Raw genomic sequence first — 18,959 nt, 5'->3', positions numbered from 1 at the left:
GAAATCTCAAATTCTTAAGAGTAAAATTTGTTACCACCTGTTGCCTGTCCCTGAACTTTGTGAGAAGAAAGGTTTCAAAGGAGGGACGACACAGTGGAGATCTTCTCAGTATAGAATTTTTAGAGGCTGGATGGGAAAAAACCCAGAAAAGACATCACTTGTGCCAAACATACTGCAAATTTTCACATGATTTCTGTAAATGAGTTGCATTAGAAGACCCAACCATTTAAAGTTATGCAAAATCAATATGCTGTGGATACGAACATGTCTCAAGGACAATTTCATTTCCATAGAGGAGGTTGATGGTAGTTGGGAAGTACATGTTGGAGTTAACCCAGAAGAGCATGATACCTATGAATAGCATTGAAGTCCAGTAGGTGAAAGATGTACATAGGGGTAATCTAGGAGAAGTAGAGGTTTACCTCCACATCCATGAATTTTCACATAGTTTCTTTTCTTTTTAACAAAATAGTATCATGTTAATCTGAGAACCCTCACAAACATTAAATTACATTTACATTTCATGTCAATACAATGTGAAGCATTCCATGTGGTAAGGTCATCCTGATCTGGTGGTTGTGTTTCAAAGCTGCAAGGTATTCAGAGGAGATGAATTCTCACAGGCATGGTATGATTGGAAATCAGGGCTGGCTCAACCTCTGCTGTAAATGTGTGCCACTGTCTCTTACTGCTCACAAGGCAATACAGGTTCTTACCAACAACAAGGCTGGAATATGTGGTGCCTGCTCACTGTTTGCATTTCCACCTGGTGGAACAACATGTTTTTGAATCCCAAAATCAAACAAATCTGCATTTTAACATATCCTTTTATTGGTACAAAGCCTTTTTTTCTTTCTCATGAACAAAAGCTCATCCCAAACCCACCTCAACAATCCTTGCATGAAGATATCCTAAGTAACATTGTATTTACTTCCTGAAGTGTTAAGTGGGAGTACAGACTATTTAAATTTCATTCATTGCCATTTTTTAAATGAAAATGAGCATCACAGAAAACATAACATTGGCAGCTTGGCATCTCTTTCATACTATTGTGGTAAGTATCATGCCAAACATTTTCTTTGTCTAAGCCACATTCTTATAAAGTAGAGACAAACCCTGATATTGGATGGAGATAGTAAAGCTGAGTTATGATGGAAAGGAAGTCGGTAGATTCATAAGTTTGAGCATGTTTGAATAAAGGAACCTGGAATGTCAGGAATTTGGTAGGAAGCAGGAAAGAAAATGTCAATGTTCTTGATCATCTTGTCTCACCTGGCCTAATAAGAATGTTTTTCAAGGAAAATGAGGAGCCATATGCAAGCAAATCTTTGATCTCAGTGAATAATTGCCAGTTTTGTGAAAATGGGGGTGACAGCATTTTGTATGATGATGTTGCTGCTCCACATTCCACATTCCCTTGCTGCTGTGTATATTTTTATGGGTTCTTCACAAAAGTAAAATTGATGGAGAAAGTCAGCCTTGTCCCACAAAAATTGCCATGTTAAACTATGACTCGGGTAGTCAGTGGATGGGCTTTTCTTCCATTTTGAGTAAATCCTACTCGGTTGCTCTTTAATATGCAATAGATTTTTTTGTTTATATAAGTTTGTAGCTTTTTAGAACAGCAGCCCTGTGAGTATCTTACAGAAGCATCACAAAATTTTTCCAAATCAGAATCCCAGGCAGAAATTTCCAACTCAAGTCAGCAGTGCAGTTACATCCACAGTACTTTTTGGACATTGTCTAGTACCACCATGGTGTTCTGAGTGCAGGGAGGGTCTGCTATACAAACAAAACATGCTCATAGAAATTCCTTCCTATTTGTATCTGTCAGTAGATTTCTAGCCTGTATCATGAACCAACAGTGATTTTCGGCCTCTTTCCTAATTCTGGCTGTTGTAATTGCCGGAGCTGGTACTATTTGGACAAGTCTAGGGTCATTTAAAAACCATCCAACTACTGTCTTTGATAGCTGTCTTCTGATATGTAGTGGCTGTTTTAGTTTAGGTGGACAATTAATTCACAATTTGTATTTCCCTGTATACTTTGATGTTTTATATTTTTATATGGTGTCATTTCTTATTAATTTCCTTTCAGAATTAAACTTCCCTCACATTTTCTACTGGCTTTATACAGTTTTTTCCTCTACTTTAAACAGTCTTTGTGATATAGCAAAGCACTGACAAGGTTGTACAAGTCTCCTGTGAGACCTTATCTGGAGTACCTTGTGTAACTTCTTGTTGGGAACTGACAGACTTATGCTCGAGTGGTTGGGGAAAGGGAGGAGATTATCACGTGAGAGAAAAATAGAATATCCTAGCTTGTTTTCCTTCTAAAACTGAACACTGAGGGAGGATATAACTGCTGTATGTGGAGCAGAAGGTAAAACACCAGCAATGAAAAAAGAATTTTTAATGCAAAAGCTGATATTGGCATAAGAATCACATGGGTATAGACTTGCTGTGGATGTATTAAGCCTTGGAGTTATGAGAATGTTCCTAATGGTTGACACAGTGAGGTTCTGCAATGATCTTTCCATCAGAGGGGGAAGGGCTAACTGCTTCCAGGATGATTATGAAGGAGTAAAGCACAATGCAGTGCCTGAGGTGATAAAGGACCAAAGTCAGTGAATTCACAGATTAATTCCAGTTTTTCTGTCTGGGAGTCCCAGCTCCAAACAGTAGGTTTAGATTTCTAGAAGAGTCTTAAATGTTTTGTCTCCCATTATATTCCACAGAGAATGGAGAACAATCTGTTCAGCCAAATGTAAATATGAGCATTTGATCAGTCTCCACTTACTGTAATGAATAGACACCTCAATTTAGATGTTAGCACTGGAATCTCACTGTGCTCTGAGTTAATTAATTACATAGCCCATGGGGGTTTGACTCAGACGGCTCAAAGAAGTGTCTTGTCCCATCTGAGAGGCCAGTGGGAAATCTGAAGAGGCAAGCAGATATGGCATAGGACCGGCAGAAAACCTGTTCTCTTCTGGAGGAGCAGCAGGGGCTTCAGCAGACATGAGTATCTTAGAAAGCACAAACTGCCTATATTTTGGCAACTGGATTTGATCTCACAGAGGGAGCAGTAAATCCAAAGTCATTACCTTGATAACTTTCTCTCCTTTCCTCTACTTGTCCCCTCTTGCTTTCCTCTGATTTTCTGTTGTATTTGTTTAATTTGGTTACTGAAGCTACATACTTCAGAACAGACTCCAGAATCTTGAAAAGCAAAAAGAATGATGCATATTTAAACTAAAAAGATATCAACTAAGAATGTAACTTTCTTTCCTGAGTAAAGGCTTCCCTGTGCAATGGGCATGTGGATTACCTCTGTTTTAGCCCCAAACCTTCTGCTGATTTTTCACTAATGTTTTCAGCACGGTAAACTGAGCATTTTAACATTTACTACCAGGTTTCTCAATGACACCAGTGAGTTTCTTCTTAGCCAGCAGAAGTCTTTTCATAACGTAGGGCAAAAAAGAACTTTAAGGAAGGGCAAACAGCACCAAAAGGTAAAGCGATGGTTCCCTGCAGGATCCTGGTTGCCAACCATTATTAATATGCTCATTTTTGGATTTGTCTTTGGGGCTTTCCTTGCACTGTGACATTAAAAGTCTTGGCAGATGTTAAAAGTAAACAAAATCTGCAGTGTTTTTTGCCTCACTGAATGGAAGGAAGGTGTGACTGATCACTGCCTTGCAACCCCTTGATAAGAACAATTGGTGTTACTGAGGCACGTGGAAGGAAAGAAATCCAAACCAGACTGTTGTGAGGGCTACATGAGGGAGTAAGAAGGGAAAGAGAATAAAACAGAAGATTTAAGAGGAGACAAGAGATTATGCAAATATGAGCTGTGAATAACATTCTGGCGGTACAACCCCTCCAGAGATAACTTGCCACCTGCATTTCTCTAACAGGCATCTCCAAGTCAGTGAGAAAAATAGAGCATCTTTTGAACAGAAAGGGAAGGGGTAGAAATCACAATCAGACTAAGTGCTCTTTAATTCTAGCCACGTTAAACTCTAAATGCTGCCAAAAAGCTGGTAATAAAATTTAATTCTTTCTGAGGACATGACGATCAGTCATCCGACCAAAAATCAAAGTCTCCTGGGAGTGTTTCTTCCATTGCAGGGCCTGAGTAGACTTGACCCTCTCAGCATTTCATATTTCATAATTGAATTCAATGTCCCTCACACTTTTAACATCTACCTAGATTAAAAGAGAGCATTAATCACTCTCGCCTTGGAGCAGCTCTGAAGAGGGAAGTAGGACATCAAGGCGCAGTTTAGAGAGGCCTGGGGGATTAAGGTGATCAGTGTCTCTGTGCATGTGTTAGTGTGCGTCCATGTCTGTGTCACAAACAAACAACAAACTCTCCAATAATTGCTACAATATATATGATCTATCACTACCTCAATAGTTTCGCAAAATTGAGCACCATGCTTCTGTGGCTTATCTCTGGAGAAATATTAAAAAAAAAATAAATTTAACAAGCGCTTTTTAACTGGGTGCTTTGTTATGATTTATACATTTCCTTTTTGAATAGCCGGGGTTTATCTCTTTCAGCTGCAGGAACTTAGAGCAAATGATAAACGAAAACATCAAGCCAGAGCCTGCGCTAATGTCTGACACAAACATGTCATTCGATATTTAAGTATTTATTTATTCATTTATGTTTTTGTAGTCTCTTTTTAGGCGCAGAACCTTTGTATTTATTGTAATAATGGTGACAAAATGTGGGAATGGGGCGGGGGTGCGGGGGAGGTGGTGGGGGGAGGAAAGAATGAAGGGTAAAGGAAGGGAAAAAAAGGAAGCAGAGACACCAGAGACAGAGGACCGGTCCCCGCAGAGGTGGGGCCGCGGCTCCCCATCCTTGTTTTTGGTTGAAGTGAGGAAAACGCAGCTGGGGAGCGGGCTGCACCCCACATCGGAGGGGAGCAAGGTCGAGAGGGCATTTCGGGTCCTGGCCAGGAGGGGAGACTGAGGGAGCGGGGGCGGCCCGAGGGCCCCGAGGCAGCGGCGGCCTCTGAGGGGGCGAGGCCGTGTCCCACGGCCCTGGCGGGGCCCGGGCCCCATGGCGGGGTGGTCCTGCCACCAGCACAGCTACAAATTGCCGTGGCTGCGGGCCCGGGAGAGGGAGAGCTCGGGGCCCTGGGCACGGAGGGGCCCCTCCCGCCTGGACGGTCTGCAGGGAAGCCACGGGGCCAGGGGCGCGGTGGAGCGAGGAGGGGACAAAAGAGGTGGCTGGGGCCGGTTGCCGGAGAGGGGTGCTCGGCTGAAATCCTTCACAGCTCCGGGACACAAAACCTCCTAAATCTTCATCAGAAAGTCATTAGAAATCTGTTGGCGGGGCCGGGCGCAGATTGCCAGGGGAGGGGACTCCAAAACCCCTCCGGGCTCCACAATACCTGAAATGAACTGGAAGGGATGGGGTGGGGCTGGGAAGCAGATTTCCTGCCATAACTAAAGACCCCTTTCAGCCTGCTCTGCAACAGTTTTACGATGTGTTAGAATTTACATTCACGTGTTGTTAACCATTCTTCGGTGCAATGAAACGTTTTATCTGTCTGACCTCAACCTTTGCCATATGCTGGTGCAAACTGTTCAACTTAAGCCTGGACGAGTTCAAGAAAAGGAGGTGAAAAAAAAAACCCAAAAAACAAAACCAAGAGGGGGAGAAAAAGGAGGCTCCAAAAAGCACATTGCTGGGTAGCCTCTGTTGTTGCTTGTGATAGCTGCCTTCCTCTCAGTTTTCCATGGAAACGTTTTGAAAGCCACCTCCAAAAAAAAAAGAAAAAAAAAAAAAAAGAAAAAAAAATCCATGCCAAATAATGAATAGGGGTTCAGAACATGCCAGCTCTTCACTAACTGTCCACTTTACTTATGCTACTTCATGTCTGGCAATTCTTTTTATATTGTGGAGAGATGACAATGAAACCTCATTGTGCTGGGTGAAGGAGAGGTGTATGGAATACATTTGAAAATGATCAGAAAGAGTTTTGTAAGGTTTTTATGTATTTTATTCTAATTTCCTGTTTTCTTTCTCAACCCAGTTGTTTTGAAAGAATAACAGATATAGACTGTGGAAGGAGAGTGATAGTTGTGTGAGATAGCCTGGTAATTCTGTAATGAAGGATCTCGTTTTATGCTTTTGAAGATGTGCCTGGTTAACTTGTGAATTTGACCTTATTTTTCTCAGAGACCAGCACTGTGGCAATGCCTCAGGCTTGCAATTCTTTCCCTCTGAAACTGTGGGTATGGATTTGTCTCTACAGCTTACCTGCAGTGTTTCAATGTGGTTAGGTATTTCTCACCTTATGTTTTGGATGTGCTAAACAACCCAGGTGCACTCCCTAATATCTGGTGTGATAGATTTTCATGGTTATTTCTATTCTGAGAAACATCAGATTTCCTTCATCTCACAGATGCCTCTGTAATCTAGTAAGAATAGTCTTGGATAGGTCCGTCAGGAGGATGTCCACAAAGATGTTGTAATGTTGTCATGTTCAGCATCAGGGGGACTTGGGATCAAAAATCCTTGAGTTCAGCCATTTAGCTGTGAAGCCCATGCCTGAAGAAGGTTTGTTTGCACACATATGGAGTTTTTTATGACAAGGCTTTGAATACTCAAGGATATTAGATTATTTAGGAGTTAAGCAAGTCCTTAGTAACTCAACTGGTAGCACTTATGTTCCTGGAAGGCCCCTGTTGTTTTGTGAGCCTCCCTCTGTAAAACCATGTTGATGCCTGGGGGCATCCAGGTAAGAGAACTCATGGCTGGATAAGGCTCATATACTCACCATCATAATGAATCCCCAAATTCATTAAATTCAACCTAATTAGATGTGTTAGCATTGATACAGCCCATCAGTAATCCCAGTCCTGGCCCAATCATTGCTGCAGTCTCTTGCAGTATATATTTTTGCATTTCTTGGTATGCGACATGATTCTCAGGGAAATAAAAATCATTGTTGCTTTCTGTGAAACCTTGCTACATTTTTATAAGTAATTTCCATTCAGTTATGGTCTATTACACATAATGTTTTGAAAGAGTGAGAAAGAGTTAAGCAAAATGAAGACCATTATCAATATTTCATTTGTCACAGCTGAAAAACTACATTTATAGGTCAGTCCTTTTCAATCCGTTCATTGATTTCAGTACTCAAAGCCCTTCAGGGAGTGTCTAAAATCCACTGATGTTTCAGAGCGCTAAGTTTTGTGTTTGGATTTCTGATAAAACTGAAAGATGTGTCAAAACCATGTAACAAGCTCTGGATCTGATTTACCACTGTACACTTTCAGTCTCTACTGGTGTTAACTCCAGTGATTTCATTGGAATGGAGCTGGTATTGATTTAATTCTTATGTCGATGTGACCCTCCTGAGACATACTTCTCTGCTCTTATTCCCACTGACTTCAGTTCAGAATATAATCAGGATCATAATTAGAAATGATGACCTGATTCAGTCAGGCATAAAAATACAAGTCAGTCTTCAAGTTTCTCAGTAATGCTACCTACTGCAGTGGCACTGCTTTCTTACTTAAAATCAAGTGTGTGCTTACATCCCTTGCAGATTCTAACCTATGTATTTAGGTTCTCTCTTGAATTCTCTGAAAGTGGAAGTCTTTTGACTGGCTATAACAAGCTTTGGAACAAGTCTATAAATAGGAGAAGCTTGGTAAGAGATTTAAGGAGACTTGGGATCAAAACTGCAGTTGCTCCTGTATCCCCATCTATGCAATTCCATTTGCTTCAATTAGCTTTTATGTTTGCAACTGGAATGCTTGGAATTTGATCAAAGTCCCTTTCAGAACATATTCATGGTATTGTCTACAAACTTATTCCTCTAAGAAAGCAAAGTAGGATAATGAATTTCTTCCTGCAGATTGTGTTGTCTATTCTAGGTACCATTTAAATATCTGGTGCCTCAACAAGCATACCCAGTAGGATTCAAATGCCTTTGTTTATATGTGTTTTTCAGTCAAAAATTTGCCAAACTGCAGTTGCAGGCTTCTGGGGAGGGATCTTGGCTTGGAATTAAGTACTCTGGAAGTGGACTGGATCCAAGAATAAATAAAATCATAGTTGAGGTGGAAACACCTAATTACAATCATTGTCCAAAAATTCAGTGTAAAAATAAAGAAAATATTACTCATCACTTGAAAAGGTGAATTTTTCTAGTTCCATTAGGAGATTTTAAAATCAGCCAAAATATCAAAAACTAAATGATCTAAGTATCCATGATCAATATTTATATTCAAGTGAAAGAGGACTGAGGCAATGATATTTAGAAATGCACGTATTATAATTTGATTTGAACAGCCAACATTGGTAAAAAGCCTAACTGTTTACTAGAAGATTACTTTCTGATTCAGCATTTCCATGCAGATCTACATCTGTTACTCTTCATTTCAATACTTAAATTACCTCTAATCTAATTAAAAATAGAAGGCAAGCAGGAGCATGCTGTCCTTTGAAAGTCCTCAAACTTGTTAAAGCTAAAAGTAATTCAACAATTTTAAGGAATTAATTGGATTAATTAATCAGGGGGTAGATTCTGGCTACTGAGCTCCAGCTGGAAAGGTAGCTGTGAGGAATGAGATTTTTGATGCAATAAACACCAACAATGTACTTTTTGCTTGTTGGCATCAAATAAGTACCTGTTATATACCTAAGTTACCTTTGGAACCACTAAATTGACCTACATTGCCTTTAAAGTGGCTGATTTGTGTTGGCCTTGTGGCAGCAGCACCAGGCTCAATGTGGCTTGGTTCATCTTATGCTGCAGGAGACTGATTTCTGGTAGGCTGGCTTAGATCTACAGATTCTCTCTTGAAGAAGTAAGGGGTTAGGTGACAGGAAAAGAAGGCAAATTCAGGTAGGCTGGATTGTGTCTTGCCTGGTGTCACTTTCCTTTTCTTGCAGATCTTTAAACTGTGACCTAAAAAGAACTTGCATTGGAATTTCCCCTCCAGTATAGTAAAAGCATTACTTCTCTTAAGTACATTAGATTGCCTCTAAAAAGTTAATATAGCATCCTAGCAGTAACCTTTTTTTTCCCCTTGTAGTAATCATTTGCTTTGAAAAACCTCCTGTTCCTGAAAGACTATGAAAACAAACACAGGCAGGGAACAGGGTAAGATTTTCTGAGTATTACATCTTATGATAAGTGACTAAGTAAAATAGACAGAAACATAGTAGTCTTAAGTATTCATGTAACATTTTATATTCCTGTTCAAGGTCTCCACTTTCTATAACTACACGTGGACATTGGTCTTTTTTAATATGGAGATGAGAGTATAATGCATGTCTTATTTGTTCCTGGTCTTCTAGTAAGTCTTGCTGAATTGCTTTGCAAATTTCAGATGAGATTCATTTCACCCTACTTAAGCTGTTCACAAAAAACAGTGATCTTTAGTAAGCACCAAGAAATATATCTTCACAGTGACTCTGGAGGAGGAAGCCCAGGGAGCAAGTGGCTTACATCAAATGCTTCATTCCTTGGCAGCTGGAGTTAGCTGAGATAAAGCTCTCCCATTATGGTGCTGTTGCATGTCTGTGAAAGGGAAAAACACTCCAGTTGGTGATTTTAGTAGACCAGATGTAGATTGTTAGATGGAGATTTGGTAAGGTGAATTCTCTCTCTGGCATTCCTGGAAGAAGACCTTAATTTCTTATTGTCCTTTTAGGGAGTGGTCATGGTGCATCACAGCAATTTGTTGTTCAGCATTCACGTATCCGAAGTTTCCCTCATATGTCTCACGACCATTGCAAGATCCTGAAGACCCCAAGGGACTTTGTACAGGGGTTCTGGCCTGGTTGAGGTGGATGCTGGCTAAGAGATTGTTTGCAGGGGTGCTTGCTGTGCTGCCACGGTACATTGCTTCCATTCCTGGTGAGCAGGGACTTGTGCAAAGCAGTCTGTTCTGTACCTTACACCTGCTTCCCAAAGCAACGAGTCTCATCACAATAGCCTATAAATCTCCCCACCTCTTGGCCAGCTGCCCCTTGCTTTTGAAACAGACTATAAAAGTGATTTTCTAAGTCACTTTCTTTGAGATCTCCCCACGGAAGAAGACCCCGGCGACCCTGTCTCATCCATTGGTAGCTATAACTCCCCCTTCTCTCTCTCTTTACTTTTTCTTTATATCTCTCTCTCTTTCTCTCTCCCTCTCCTCTATACCATAACCTCCGTTGTTGGCACTAAAATAAAGGTGCACTATTGCTGTGATTTAAACTGAAATCCCTTTGTGTCTTTTTGCACTCTGAGTTCAAATGAACCTCTCACGACTCCTGCTTTTATTAGTGGACTGTGACAATGTGTCATGTCTGGATGCCATATCACAAGTGGGGTCAGTGGGTGGTTGGCTGCTACAAGGAGCTGTAATCCTGTAAGTACAGCCTGGGGCGCCTAAGGCACCCTACTGTCACAAGCAAGGGAGTGTGGTATGCCATAGTGTTTGCCAAAGGTAGAGGCTTGCAGGATCTCTGAGAGAAGCCATTTGGGTAGGACTGATGTGGGACATACTGTAAATGTGGCTGCTCTGCAAATGTCTTTTTTTCAAAAATGTTGAGCACCTTGACCTAATTCCCCAGATAAATTATTTACCATTAATATTAGATTGTCCTTTTGGAAAGAGTCAAAACAGAAAGGTTTAATACTACAGGGGTAACTTTCAAAGGGTTCAGGCCCAATTATTTTAAAATATGGCATAGGATTCATCTCACCTGCCTCTAAGAGTCTGCAGTTTAAATGATGTCTATTTGTGAGCTTAAACTACTAAAGGGCATGTCTTCAACACCTCCATGAGAGATGACTTGCCCAACTACAAGTACTTAACTCTTACCATTGACTGGTAAGAGTCTGGCTAGCCTGGAGCAGTGAACTCAGACGAGACACCTTGAGTTTAGACATTCAGCATTAAGAGGGATGAATCCTGTTCTTAGTCTGTAGGTACTGCTATTTAAAAATGACAGATAAAATTAATGGAAAAGTTGCTGCTGATTTGCATGGGAAATGTGACCTTCCAGCCCCATGGGACGTAATCATGTGAGTAAAACCCATGTGACTATTTCATTGCTTGCAGGATCTAAGCCATGCTTACTACGGTTTAAATAAAAATAAATCTCAGTTTATTTTAACTGGTATCATGTTACAATCCCAGAATAGATCCTTCCTCAGTATAACCTGTTGTGTACCAGTATGAGTTTTCTAGTTTGATACTGGTATTTCCAGAGCACTTACAGGAAGATTCCAAAGTCTCCATTGCAGCCACGGAGTGCAGCTGTAGACAGCAGGTAGCCTTACAGTACCTGTGTGGCATCCTCTGGCAGGTGCTCTCTGTGCAGCTGGGGGCTGCCCTGCTGTGGGCTGCTGTGGCTGAAATTCGAGATCTGCTTCAACCCTACACACATGGGATGTGCTTCTTGCTGAGTCCTATTGCTGCCTGCTCTTGTCTGCTCTCCAGCAGTCCCTCTGGCTCCTGCTGCTGTGCAGGCAGCAGGCCAGGATGTCAGAGGTGGCTTCAGGTGCTGAGGATTGTGATGTGTGTATGATGAAGAAATGGTGCAAACTGTCTGTTGCTAACAGCCTCACCCTCTTCTCTGATATTACCCCTTGGTGTCCTGTTGCTTCTGCTGCTGCCTGCTTTGACCTGCCAGCAGTGATTGATCTGTGTGGCCAGAGGAACATGCTACCAAAGAAACCAAAGAGTGAAAAATACAGAAAGATGGCAGTATCAGAAGGCTAGAAGTCTTGTTACTCACACATAGCATGTCTCCTGCTTACTCACTGGATGTAAATATCTGTCTCTCACTGTCCTTGTGCTGCTGAGTCCAGAAGTTCATTTGCGCCAGTGGTCATACTATTTTTGTAATCTCTTTCATGAAGATTGGCAGAATACAATGAAGAAAGGGAATTGTTTTGCCATTTTGGGATTTCAGGGCATATGTCTCCCTTCATTCACCTCCTGATGTCCTTCAGGGAGTGTAGGGAAATTAACCCCATTCACAATAGAAGAGCTTGTAATTAGAATTCTCATTCACTCTTAATAGTCACTAGTATCCATCAAAGGCTTGATTTCCAGGTCTGTTGCATAGTGCAGTGAAAAGGAAAAGAGCTGAAGGTACTAAGCTTGTTGGCAGAATGAGGGGAGCTGCTCTGTTGGCTCTGAGAGCAGACTTGAGAAGACCCAGCTATGCTTGACATACCCCAGGGTGCTGTGTGGTCTGGAAAAGACAGTCAGAGGAGTGAGAGTGGGGCTTTTAACAGCATTTTATTAGACACTAGGGGCAGGCCAGGAATGAGTTTATAATCTGTTGTCATGGCTCAGTTGACAGATGGCAGCTGGTGAGCAGGGCACTCTTGAATGCTTCGTGGGACTGAGGCCTGTGCTAGCTACTCTAACCTGATGTTAAGATGATGAAAGTGCCCCTGTGCAAAGAAGCTGTGCTAGCTAAAGGCTGAGTCAATCTGAAAACCATTTTTAATTACAACAGTGCAAATTTTGCGAGCAAGAACACAATCACCTTGGCAGTAAGCAGAGAAATGTTGTTAGTGGTGTATGACTCTGGTCCATGCTCTCTAGACCTGGCTAGCACATCCTGGAAAGGGTATTAGACACAAGGTAATCACCATAATATAAAGGTTAAAAGTTCCCCTATATTATGATGATACATGTTAATCTGTCCCTTCATAACAGCATCTAACTGATGAAAAAGCTGTAATTCAGACCTCAAAACCAGGAAACTCCCACTAAATAGAGCTCTGTAAGGCATAGGAACAGTGGATTAATAGAGTACAAGGAAGCCTGCCAGATTTGTGTTGTATCCTAAGCTCCACCATCCCGTTTGGCAATCTTCTCTTTGCAGCTCAACAAGTGTCATGAGCTGGCTGCACGCTGACACATCAGATCTGTGACCTCGCTTTTCAGCCCCGTGCAGCTGAACTGACCCCTGCAGCCAGGGATCAGATGGGAAGCCATTAGGGCTGATTCCTCACCAGCACCATGTCCAGACTCATGTCACTGCTGCTTCGAGTCATCCTGGGAGCAATCATCCGTGCATTGATTTTATGGCAGTGCTGACACTTGCTTTCATTCTTTCAGAGCCGGGGAGAATTGCTCTTAACCATGCCCCCTGCTGCCTCGGGATATAATCTCAGGAGCATAGTTTAGGGGCACAGCCAGCTTCAAGGAGCATTACTTTGCTTCAGTGCATTTTTATATGTTTTTTTTTTCCCCTGCAGGCCTTTTTCTGCTAAGGGGGATGTTTGAACCAGCGAATGCACTTCTTTTTTCTTCTTCTCCTTAGTAAAGTGACAGTCAAAAAGTATGTGTGCTGTTGCCAAAAAATACAAACATTTGCCCCATTTGCTCCTGGGTAGCATCCTGGGTTTATGTCTTAGCATTTAGCTTGGTAATAATATCCTCCCTTAAAAAAGGACTTTGCAAGTAAATCAGTTCATCAGTACAACATCAATTTGAAGCCTGCATTTGCCAAATCCACAGTCCTGGGAATACGTTTTAAAGGATAAAGCTTCAGTAAGACTATTTATGCAAAGACTTATTTTTTTAGCATCAGGACCAAAATAAGATTTTTTTTTCATAGGTTATAAATCGTTTGAAGTACTTATTTGTGGTTTTTTTTGCTTTTTTCTTTTCTCCGTAATTCTCATTAGCTAAATTAATTGTTGCTCTCTTTTGAAATTAAGGATAACAAATTTTCTTGTGCTGAAAGGCACAAGCAAATAATTACCAACAGTCTTCTTGTACCTGAGTTTTTATTATATTTCTCTTAAATGAAATCTCAGAAAAAAAGGGAGGAAAACTGTTCACAGAAAAAAAAAAAAAAGAAAAAAAAGCCCAGTATATTAAAGAAAGAAATACATTTGTGTGATGATTTCTTGTGGATGCATACAGCATTGCAGTGTTCTGATAATGGAAACAATTAGTTTTAGAAACAGTATAAAGCTTGCTAATTTCCAAATAATGGGAAATGGTCTGCCTGACAGGCTTTTCTTTTTGCTATTTATGCTGCTTATATAGGAGCAAAATAGCGGGAGCAGAGGCGAAGCTGGGCAGGCAGGGCAGGATCTCCAACAGCTGCATCGGACCCCTGCTGTGTCTCTGCCAAAGCCCGTGCAGTGGAACAGCGACAAGGAGACAGGCTTTTGGGGGTCCCCTTATGTGATTAGCCCTTTCCTTTTGGCCTGAAAAGGGAGAGAAATGTCAGGGTTTTTTAAGAGGAAAATGAAGGCCACACCTATGTGTGGCAGATGGGTTGTTTTCCACATTTTTCCATTCCATGAACAAATATCTCTGAAAAACAAGCATGATTTGGAAGGGTAACCTGGCTAAGGGTCTTTCAGAGCTACATTTTTGCTAAACCATTTTTCATTTTCCTATTTAATTTCCTGAATCTGAAACAAGGGAGGGAATCGTGCTGTACTTTTTGCTGTTGTATATAGCATATGGGGTTGGAGGTCTGTGGATTAATAGAACAGGAGGCGGTTTCCTGCCTTCTGTCAGTGGGAGATAAAGGTGCCTTCTCACTTCACAGGTCTTTCTGAAAGAATCCATGAAATTTGGTGTTCATAAGAAGAGTGGGTGAAGTGGGTGGAGATAAACCCTTTTCTCGAGTAGAAGGCAAACTTCATACTGACCAATGGTCTCATTGCTCTGGCAATACTTGGGACAAAGGGCAGTAGGGGACTATTTAGGCAGCTAGAGGTGTTTTTGGGGAAGAAGGTTTAGCCCATTTAGCTGAAGAAAGGCCTGAAATAGGAAAGCATGAATAAAACCATCCATGCATACCCTCTTTACAAGATAGGAAGGTTGAAGAAGTTCTGTCATATCTACTGCCTTTTTCTGCTCATTTCTTCTCCTGTCTACATGAGAAAGTGCTCAGGAGGCAAAGAAGGATTGGTTCCCCATTGGTATGTAGTGAGAATATGTGGTGGCACTGTATGTCACTGAAAAGCATCACATATTTTGTGAACCATCTTCTCTGCTCTGTAGAGTTAAGGTCAAGTGTTCTGTCTCTTCAGTTTCCTACTGAATTCCTTACAGTAACATCTTTTTGAAATATTTTAGAAAGGTTAACAGTCTCTTAAGAATCCTATAAATTTCTAGACTCATAGCAATACAAGATCTTCAAATTTACTGTATTTTGGGTTTTTATACCCCCTAAATCCTAGAAAGCTTTACATGTGACCCAAACTGCAAATATATAGCAAGTAAAGGGTGGGACTCACAGGCCCAAAAAATGTCCATAGCAGGAAGATGCAAGGCTTCCCCTCGAGGGCTAGTTCAGTACCATCTGCTCAAGAGGGTCTAGAAAGCTACCTGGTCAAAAAAGGCTTAAAAGGATGAAGGAACAATGAAAAAAAAAAAAAAAGTTAAAGGAGTATTATGAAATGCCCATGAGAAAAGGGGGAGAAAAGAAGACTCGTATAGTTGTGAGCTTTTAAGGCTCTGTGGAGCAAGGGCCAGTCATCTTACACACTGTTGGGGAGGTACAATATAGTGCTTTGTATATGGAAACACACATAACAAATCTTTTTATCACTTCTGATATGATTCCTTTGATTATTCAGTGTATCATGGATGAGAATGAGCAATTAAAATAAAATCTAAATGTAGATTTTATTTGCACAGATACTGAAAAGTATCTCTCTTTAGCAAAGCCTTTTGCTATTGCTCTTTGCACCCTAGGGAGTCTTCAGATGCCTGATCATTTCCCTTGGCTCCCCAGCTCTAGGGAAATCATATCTTTTTGTTGGTTCCCTTGGCTTCCCAGGCAATGCGAGGAGCTGGCTCAATGTGGGACATGAATGACAATTCATTGCCAGAAGGGAAGTAATTTTCAGGCCTCCTCCCCTTCTTTTCTTGCTGTGAATGTAATAATACACTTTGGAAACATTACTGTGGTAATCTGAAAACAGCAATGCTGTCAGAATTCAGAAAATGCCTGATAGAACTGATCATTCACATAGCTTAGCTATGATGTTTAGAATTGCTGTACATCATATTTCATTCTTCACTAACATCCTGATGGATTTTTCCCCAGTGAGTTGTCTTTGCAGTAAAGCAGTGCAAGAGCACTATTGTTTGGATGTTATTTTTCTTCTCCTTCCTTCCTGTCTACCTCTTATTTTTTCTTTTCTCTCTTTTTAAATTTTTTTTTTCTTTTTTATCTTTTCCAAAAAGCTACTTCATGTTGCAAAGATCATCAGATGAAATGAATGCAGCCCAGCTGGGATTTTCTGGAAATGTGTTCAGCTTGGCAACACCTCTCACAGAGTAGCTTGGTCCCTAAAAGCTTTGTTTAAAACGACGAAATGAAAACAAAGGAGACATAATTAGCTGCTGTGTAATAATAGAAAAGGCTTGTATCCAGTTACTGTAAAAGTCATTTAATGAAGGGTAATCTGGACATAAGCCTGCACACTATAGCTGTAAAATATTTAAGCTTTTTAATGAGAGGGAAAATGGAGAGAAGGGTTTGCTAACGTGATTAGGAAAAATGCCTTTCATAACCATTTTTACAGGGGCTTGCAATTCCTAAACTGAGGTTTGAAGCTTTCTTCAAGCCAAAGCAGCAATAAAACTTTTATGCTGCACCAACACTTAAAAGCTACATACATCACATTGGTTTTATATGTCTGAGTGGGAACATCAGCGTAGTGCTTTTTATGTCTGCAAAGGGCTACACTGGCTATTGAGTAGCAGCTCCAGTTTCTTCCACTTACTTCAGATTGTAGAGTGCCTGTGGATGAGCAGTCATTAATCTTAAACTGCAGTAAAAGTTGCTTTCAGTGACGCTCTTTCTCATCTCCCCCTCCTTGTGCTGTTTTTGCTGTCTCTGTTCCCTATCCTCCCCTTCTTTCTCTTTCCTGCAAAGCTCCCTTTTCTCATACTCTCTCCACTATTGAAACCTAAACAGATGCTGCTTGGTCTGAGGTGGACCAGCTGCTCTGATGTGATGAATACATAGCATTATTTTTAGTCCATTGACAGGTTACTAGGCAAAATGCAGGAATCAGCTGGGGATTTTCTGTGATGGAACAATCATAAATGATGTAATAAAACATTATTGTACCCCTGTGTAGTATTTAGAGGTGGGATCTACTATTACTATGGTATTTACCTAATCTGAGTGCAAATGTGTCTATGTTTTTGCTACCTATACCTGGGAGGAAGGGATAACCCTGTCCCCCTGCAGGGGACACATTCTTTCTAATCAATGGAGAAAGTGGACACCTGAGAAAGGTGGGCACATCTGTAAACCCCCTGGATTACAGATGTTCCTCTCTTTGTTCAAGAAAATGAATGGAGTCTCACAGTGTCAAACCAGATTTCCCAGCCTAAGATACAGGAATGGCTGAGAAGGGCCACATGATTCTAAGACAATGTGAAGGATTATCCGTAGCTATCTGACATCTAGGATGGAAATAATGGAGACAGGATGGTTTCTACCCTAAACCTCTCCATGGAAAGTCTGATGGTTGTTGATAGCAGGATCTACACTGGTAGAGCCTTCCCTTTGGTCCTCAGGGCAGTGACTGGCAAGGGGGAAGGAGGGCTTGGAAATGAGGAGGAGCTGCTGGGCTCCTTCTCCTCCTCCTTCCTGTTGGAAGTTTTGCCACTGAAAATTTGAAGGGTGAAAAGGAGAAAGGACTGGGAGTTCATGTGCCCTCACTGTGCCAAAATATTGCCTGGCTTATGTGCACTGCCATAGTTCAGCTGCCTTCAGCTGTGCTCTTCCCCTGGTTTCCTAGCTGCCTGTTTTCAAGGGCTCCATGAATTGTACTCATTGTCAGTACAGCCAATTAGAGTAATTGTTGCCATTATTTCAGTGATATCTCACAGAAATAACATGCTCACAGACACAGCTTTTTCACTCCTTCAAAGTCATTACCGTGCCATCAGAATTTTAGCTCAAAGGTTTTGCTTCAACATACAAAGAATATCTGTAGGTCTGCCCCTCATATTCTTGCAAATTCTTCATTTAAGCTTCCATATAGAAATGAAGATAATAAATATTCATGCATTTCTTCCTACCTTGATATGCTAATTCTGGTTTGAATGGTAATCTAGAAGCAGCTGAAAAGGATGACTTGATTCTGGTATTATTTATGAATCCTGCACTGAAGTATTGGTCCAGGGGTGTGACAATGCCAGCTAAGAGTGATTTAACAAGAACTGTTCTTTGGAGATACTGTCTTTTCTTTATCCGTTGCATAAAATCTTTTAAGATTATTGAATTCCCTATTTATTACCTTATTACCTCAGTGAACTGTCTCAAATTAAGTGAAATAGATTATTTTTTCTCATATCTTTCACAGCCTTCTAAATAAGGTGCTGAACTCAAGTGCTTCGAAGTGTGCACCTAATAGTCCCATTGGCTTCAATGAGCTAGTTTAACAAAACCTAGATATTTGTAAGAGTGATGGATCTTTTATAGTTACCAACTGTATAGTATAAAATGAAGAGTTTGTTTCTGAGCAAGATGAATGGATGTTCAAATTGACTCATTTACTGTTTGAAGCAGTCACAAAAATATTTTCATACTATTGGAGAATTAAAGATATGAGATTCATTCTCAAATGAATCTCAAGCACTAAGACTCCCAGGCTTTGTTTTAAAAGCTTTGTATTTGAAAAATCTGGGACAGAAACCTGGTTTTTTTTGGATTTTTTTCCACTCATATTGAGCAGGGGTCTAAACAGTGGCACTATACTTAATATTGGTTAATTTTAGGATGAAAATATAGAAACATGACTGTCAGCCAATTATTTGTAGTACAGACCTCAAGACTCTGCTATTGCCTTCAGTGGCAGCAGAGACCTACTTTCATCTGTGCCAGGACCTAATGGAGTTAGAAAAGCTGCAGTGGCTCAAACCAAACCAGTCGCTTCAAGCTAATCTCTATGATAGATGCTTGAAAAAAAGACA

The 18,959-nt window shown here is 40.9% G+C and overlaps 1 protein-coding gene across 13 annotated transcripts in view; it reads left to right on the top strand.

Annotated features, from left to right (window-relative positions):
• Positions 1-18,959, top strand: part of OLFM4 (olfactomedin 4) — a 137,516-nt gene that overhangs the window by 79,306 nt on the left and 39,251 nt on the right. The window contains exons 1-2 of one of the 13 annotated variants that reach the window (XM_086881182.1): positions 4,786-4,853; positions 9,072-9,139. The exons of 2 other annotated variants lie outside the window; for them this stretch is intronic. Coding sequence is in view for 1 of the 11 variants with exons in the window: in XM_086881170.1 (XP_086737296.1) it covers positions 4,786-4,944 (159 nt within the window). In the remaining 10 variants the exon portion in view is untranslated. Of the gene's footprint in view, positions 1-4,765; positions 4,945-5,046; positions 5,243-9,071; positions 9,140-18,959 lie in introns of those variants that run through there. 10 more of the 13 variants (XM_086881180.1, XM_086881181.1, XM_086881184.1 and 7 more) reach the window with 10 other exon arrangements.

Source organism: Cyanistes caeruleus, chromosome 3 (assembly GCF_971803275.1).
Source record: "Cyanistes caeruleus chromosome 3, bCyaCae1.hap1.1, whole genome shotgun sequence".
In the NCBI taxonomy this organism is placed as follows: domain Eukaryota; kingdom Metazoa; phylum Chordata; class Aves; order Passeriformes; family Paridae; genus Cyanistes; species Cyanistes caeruleus.
This window is presented reverse-complemented; position numbering and strand designations above follow the sequence as displayed.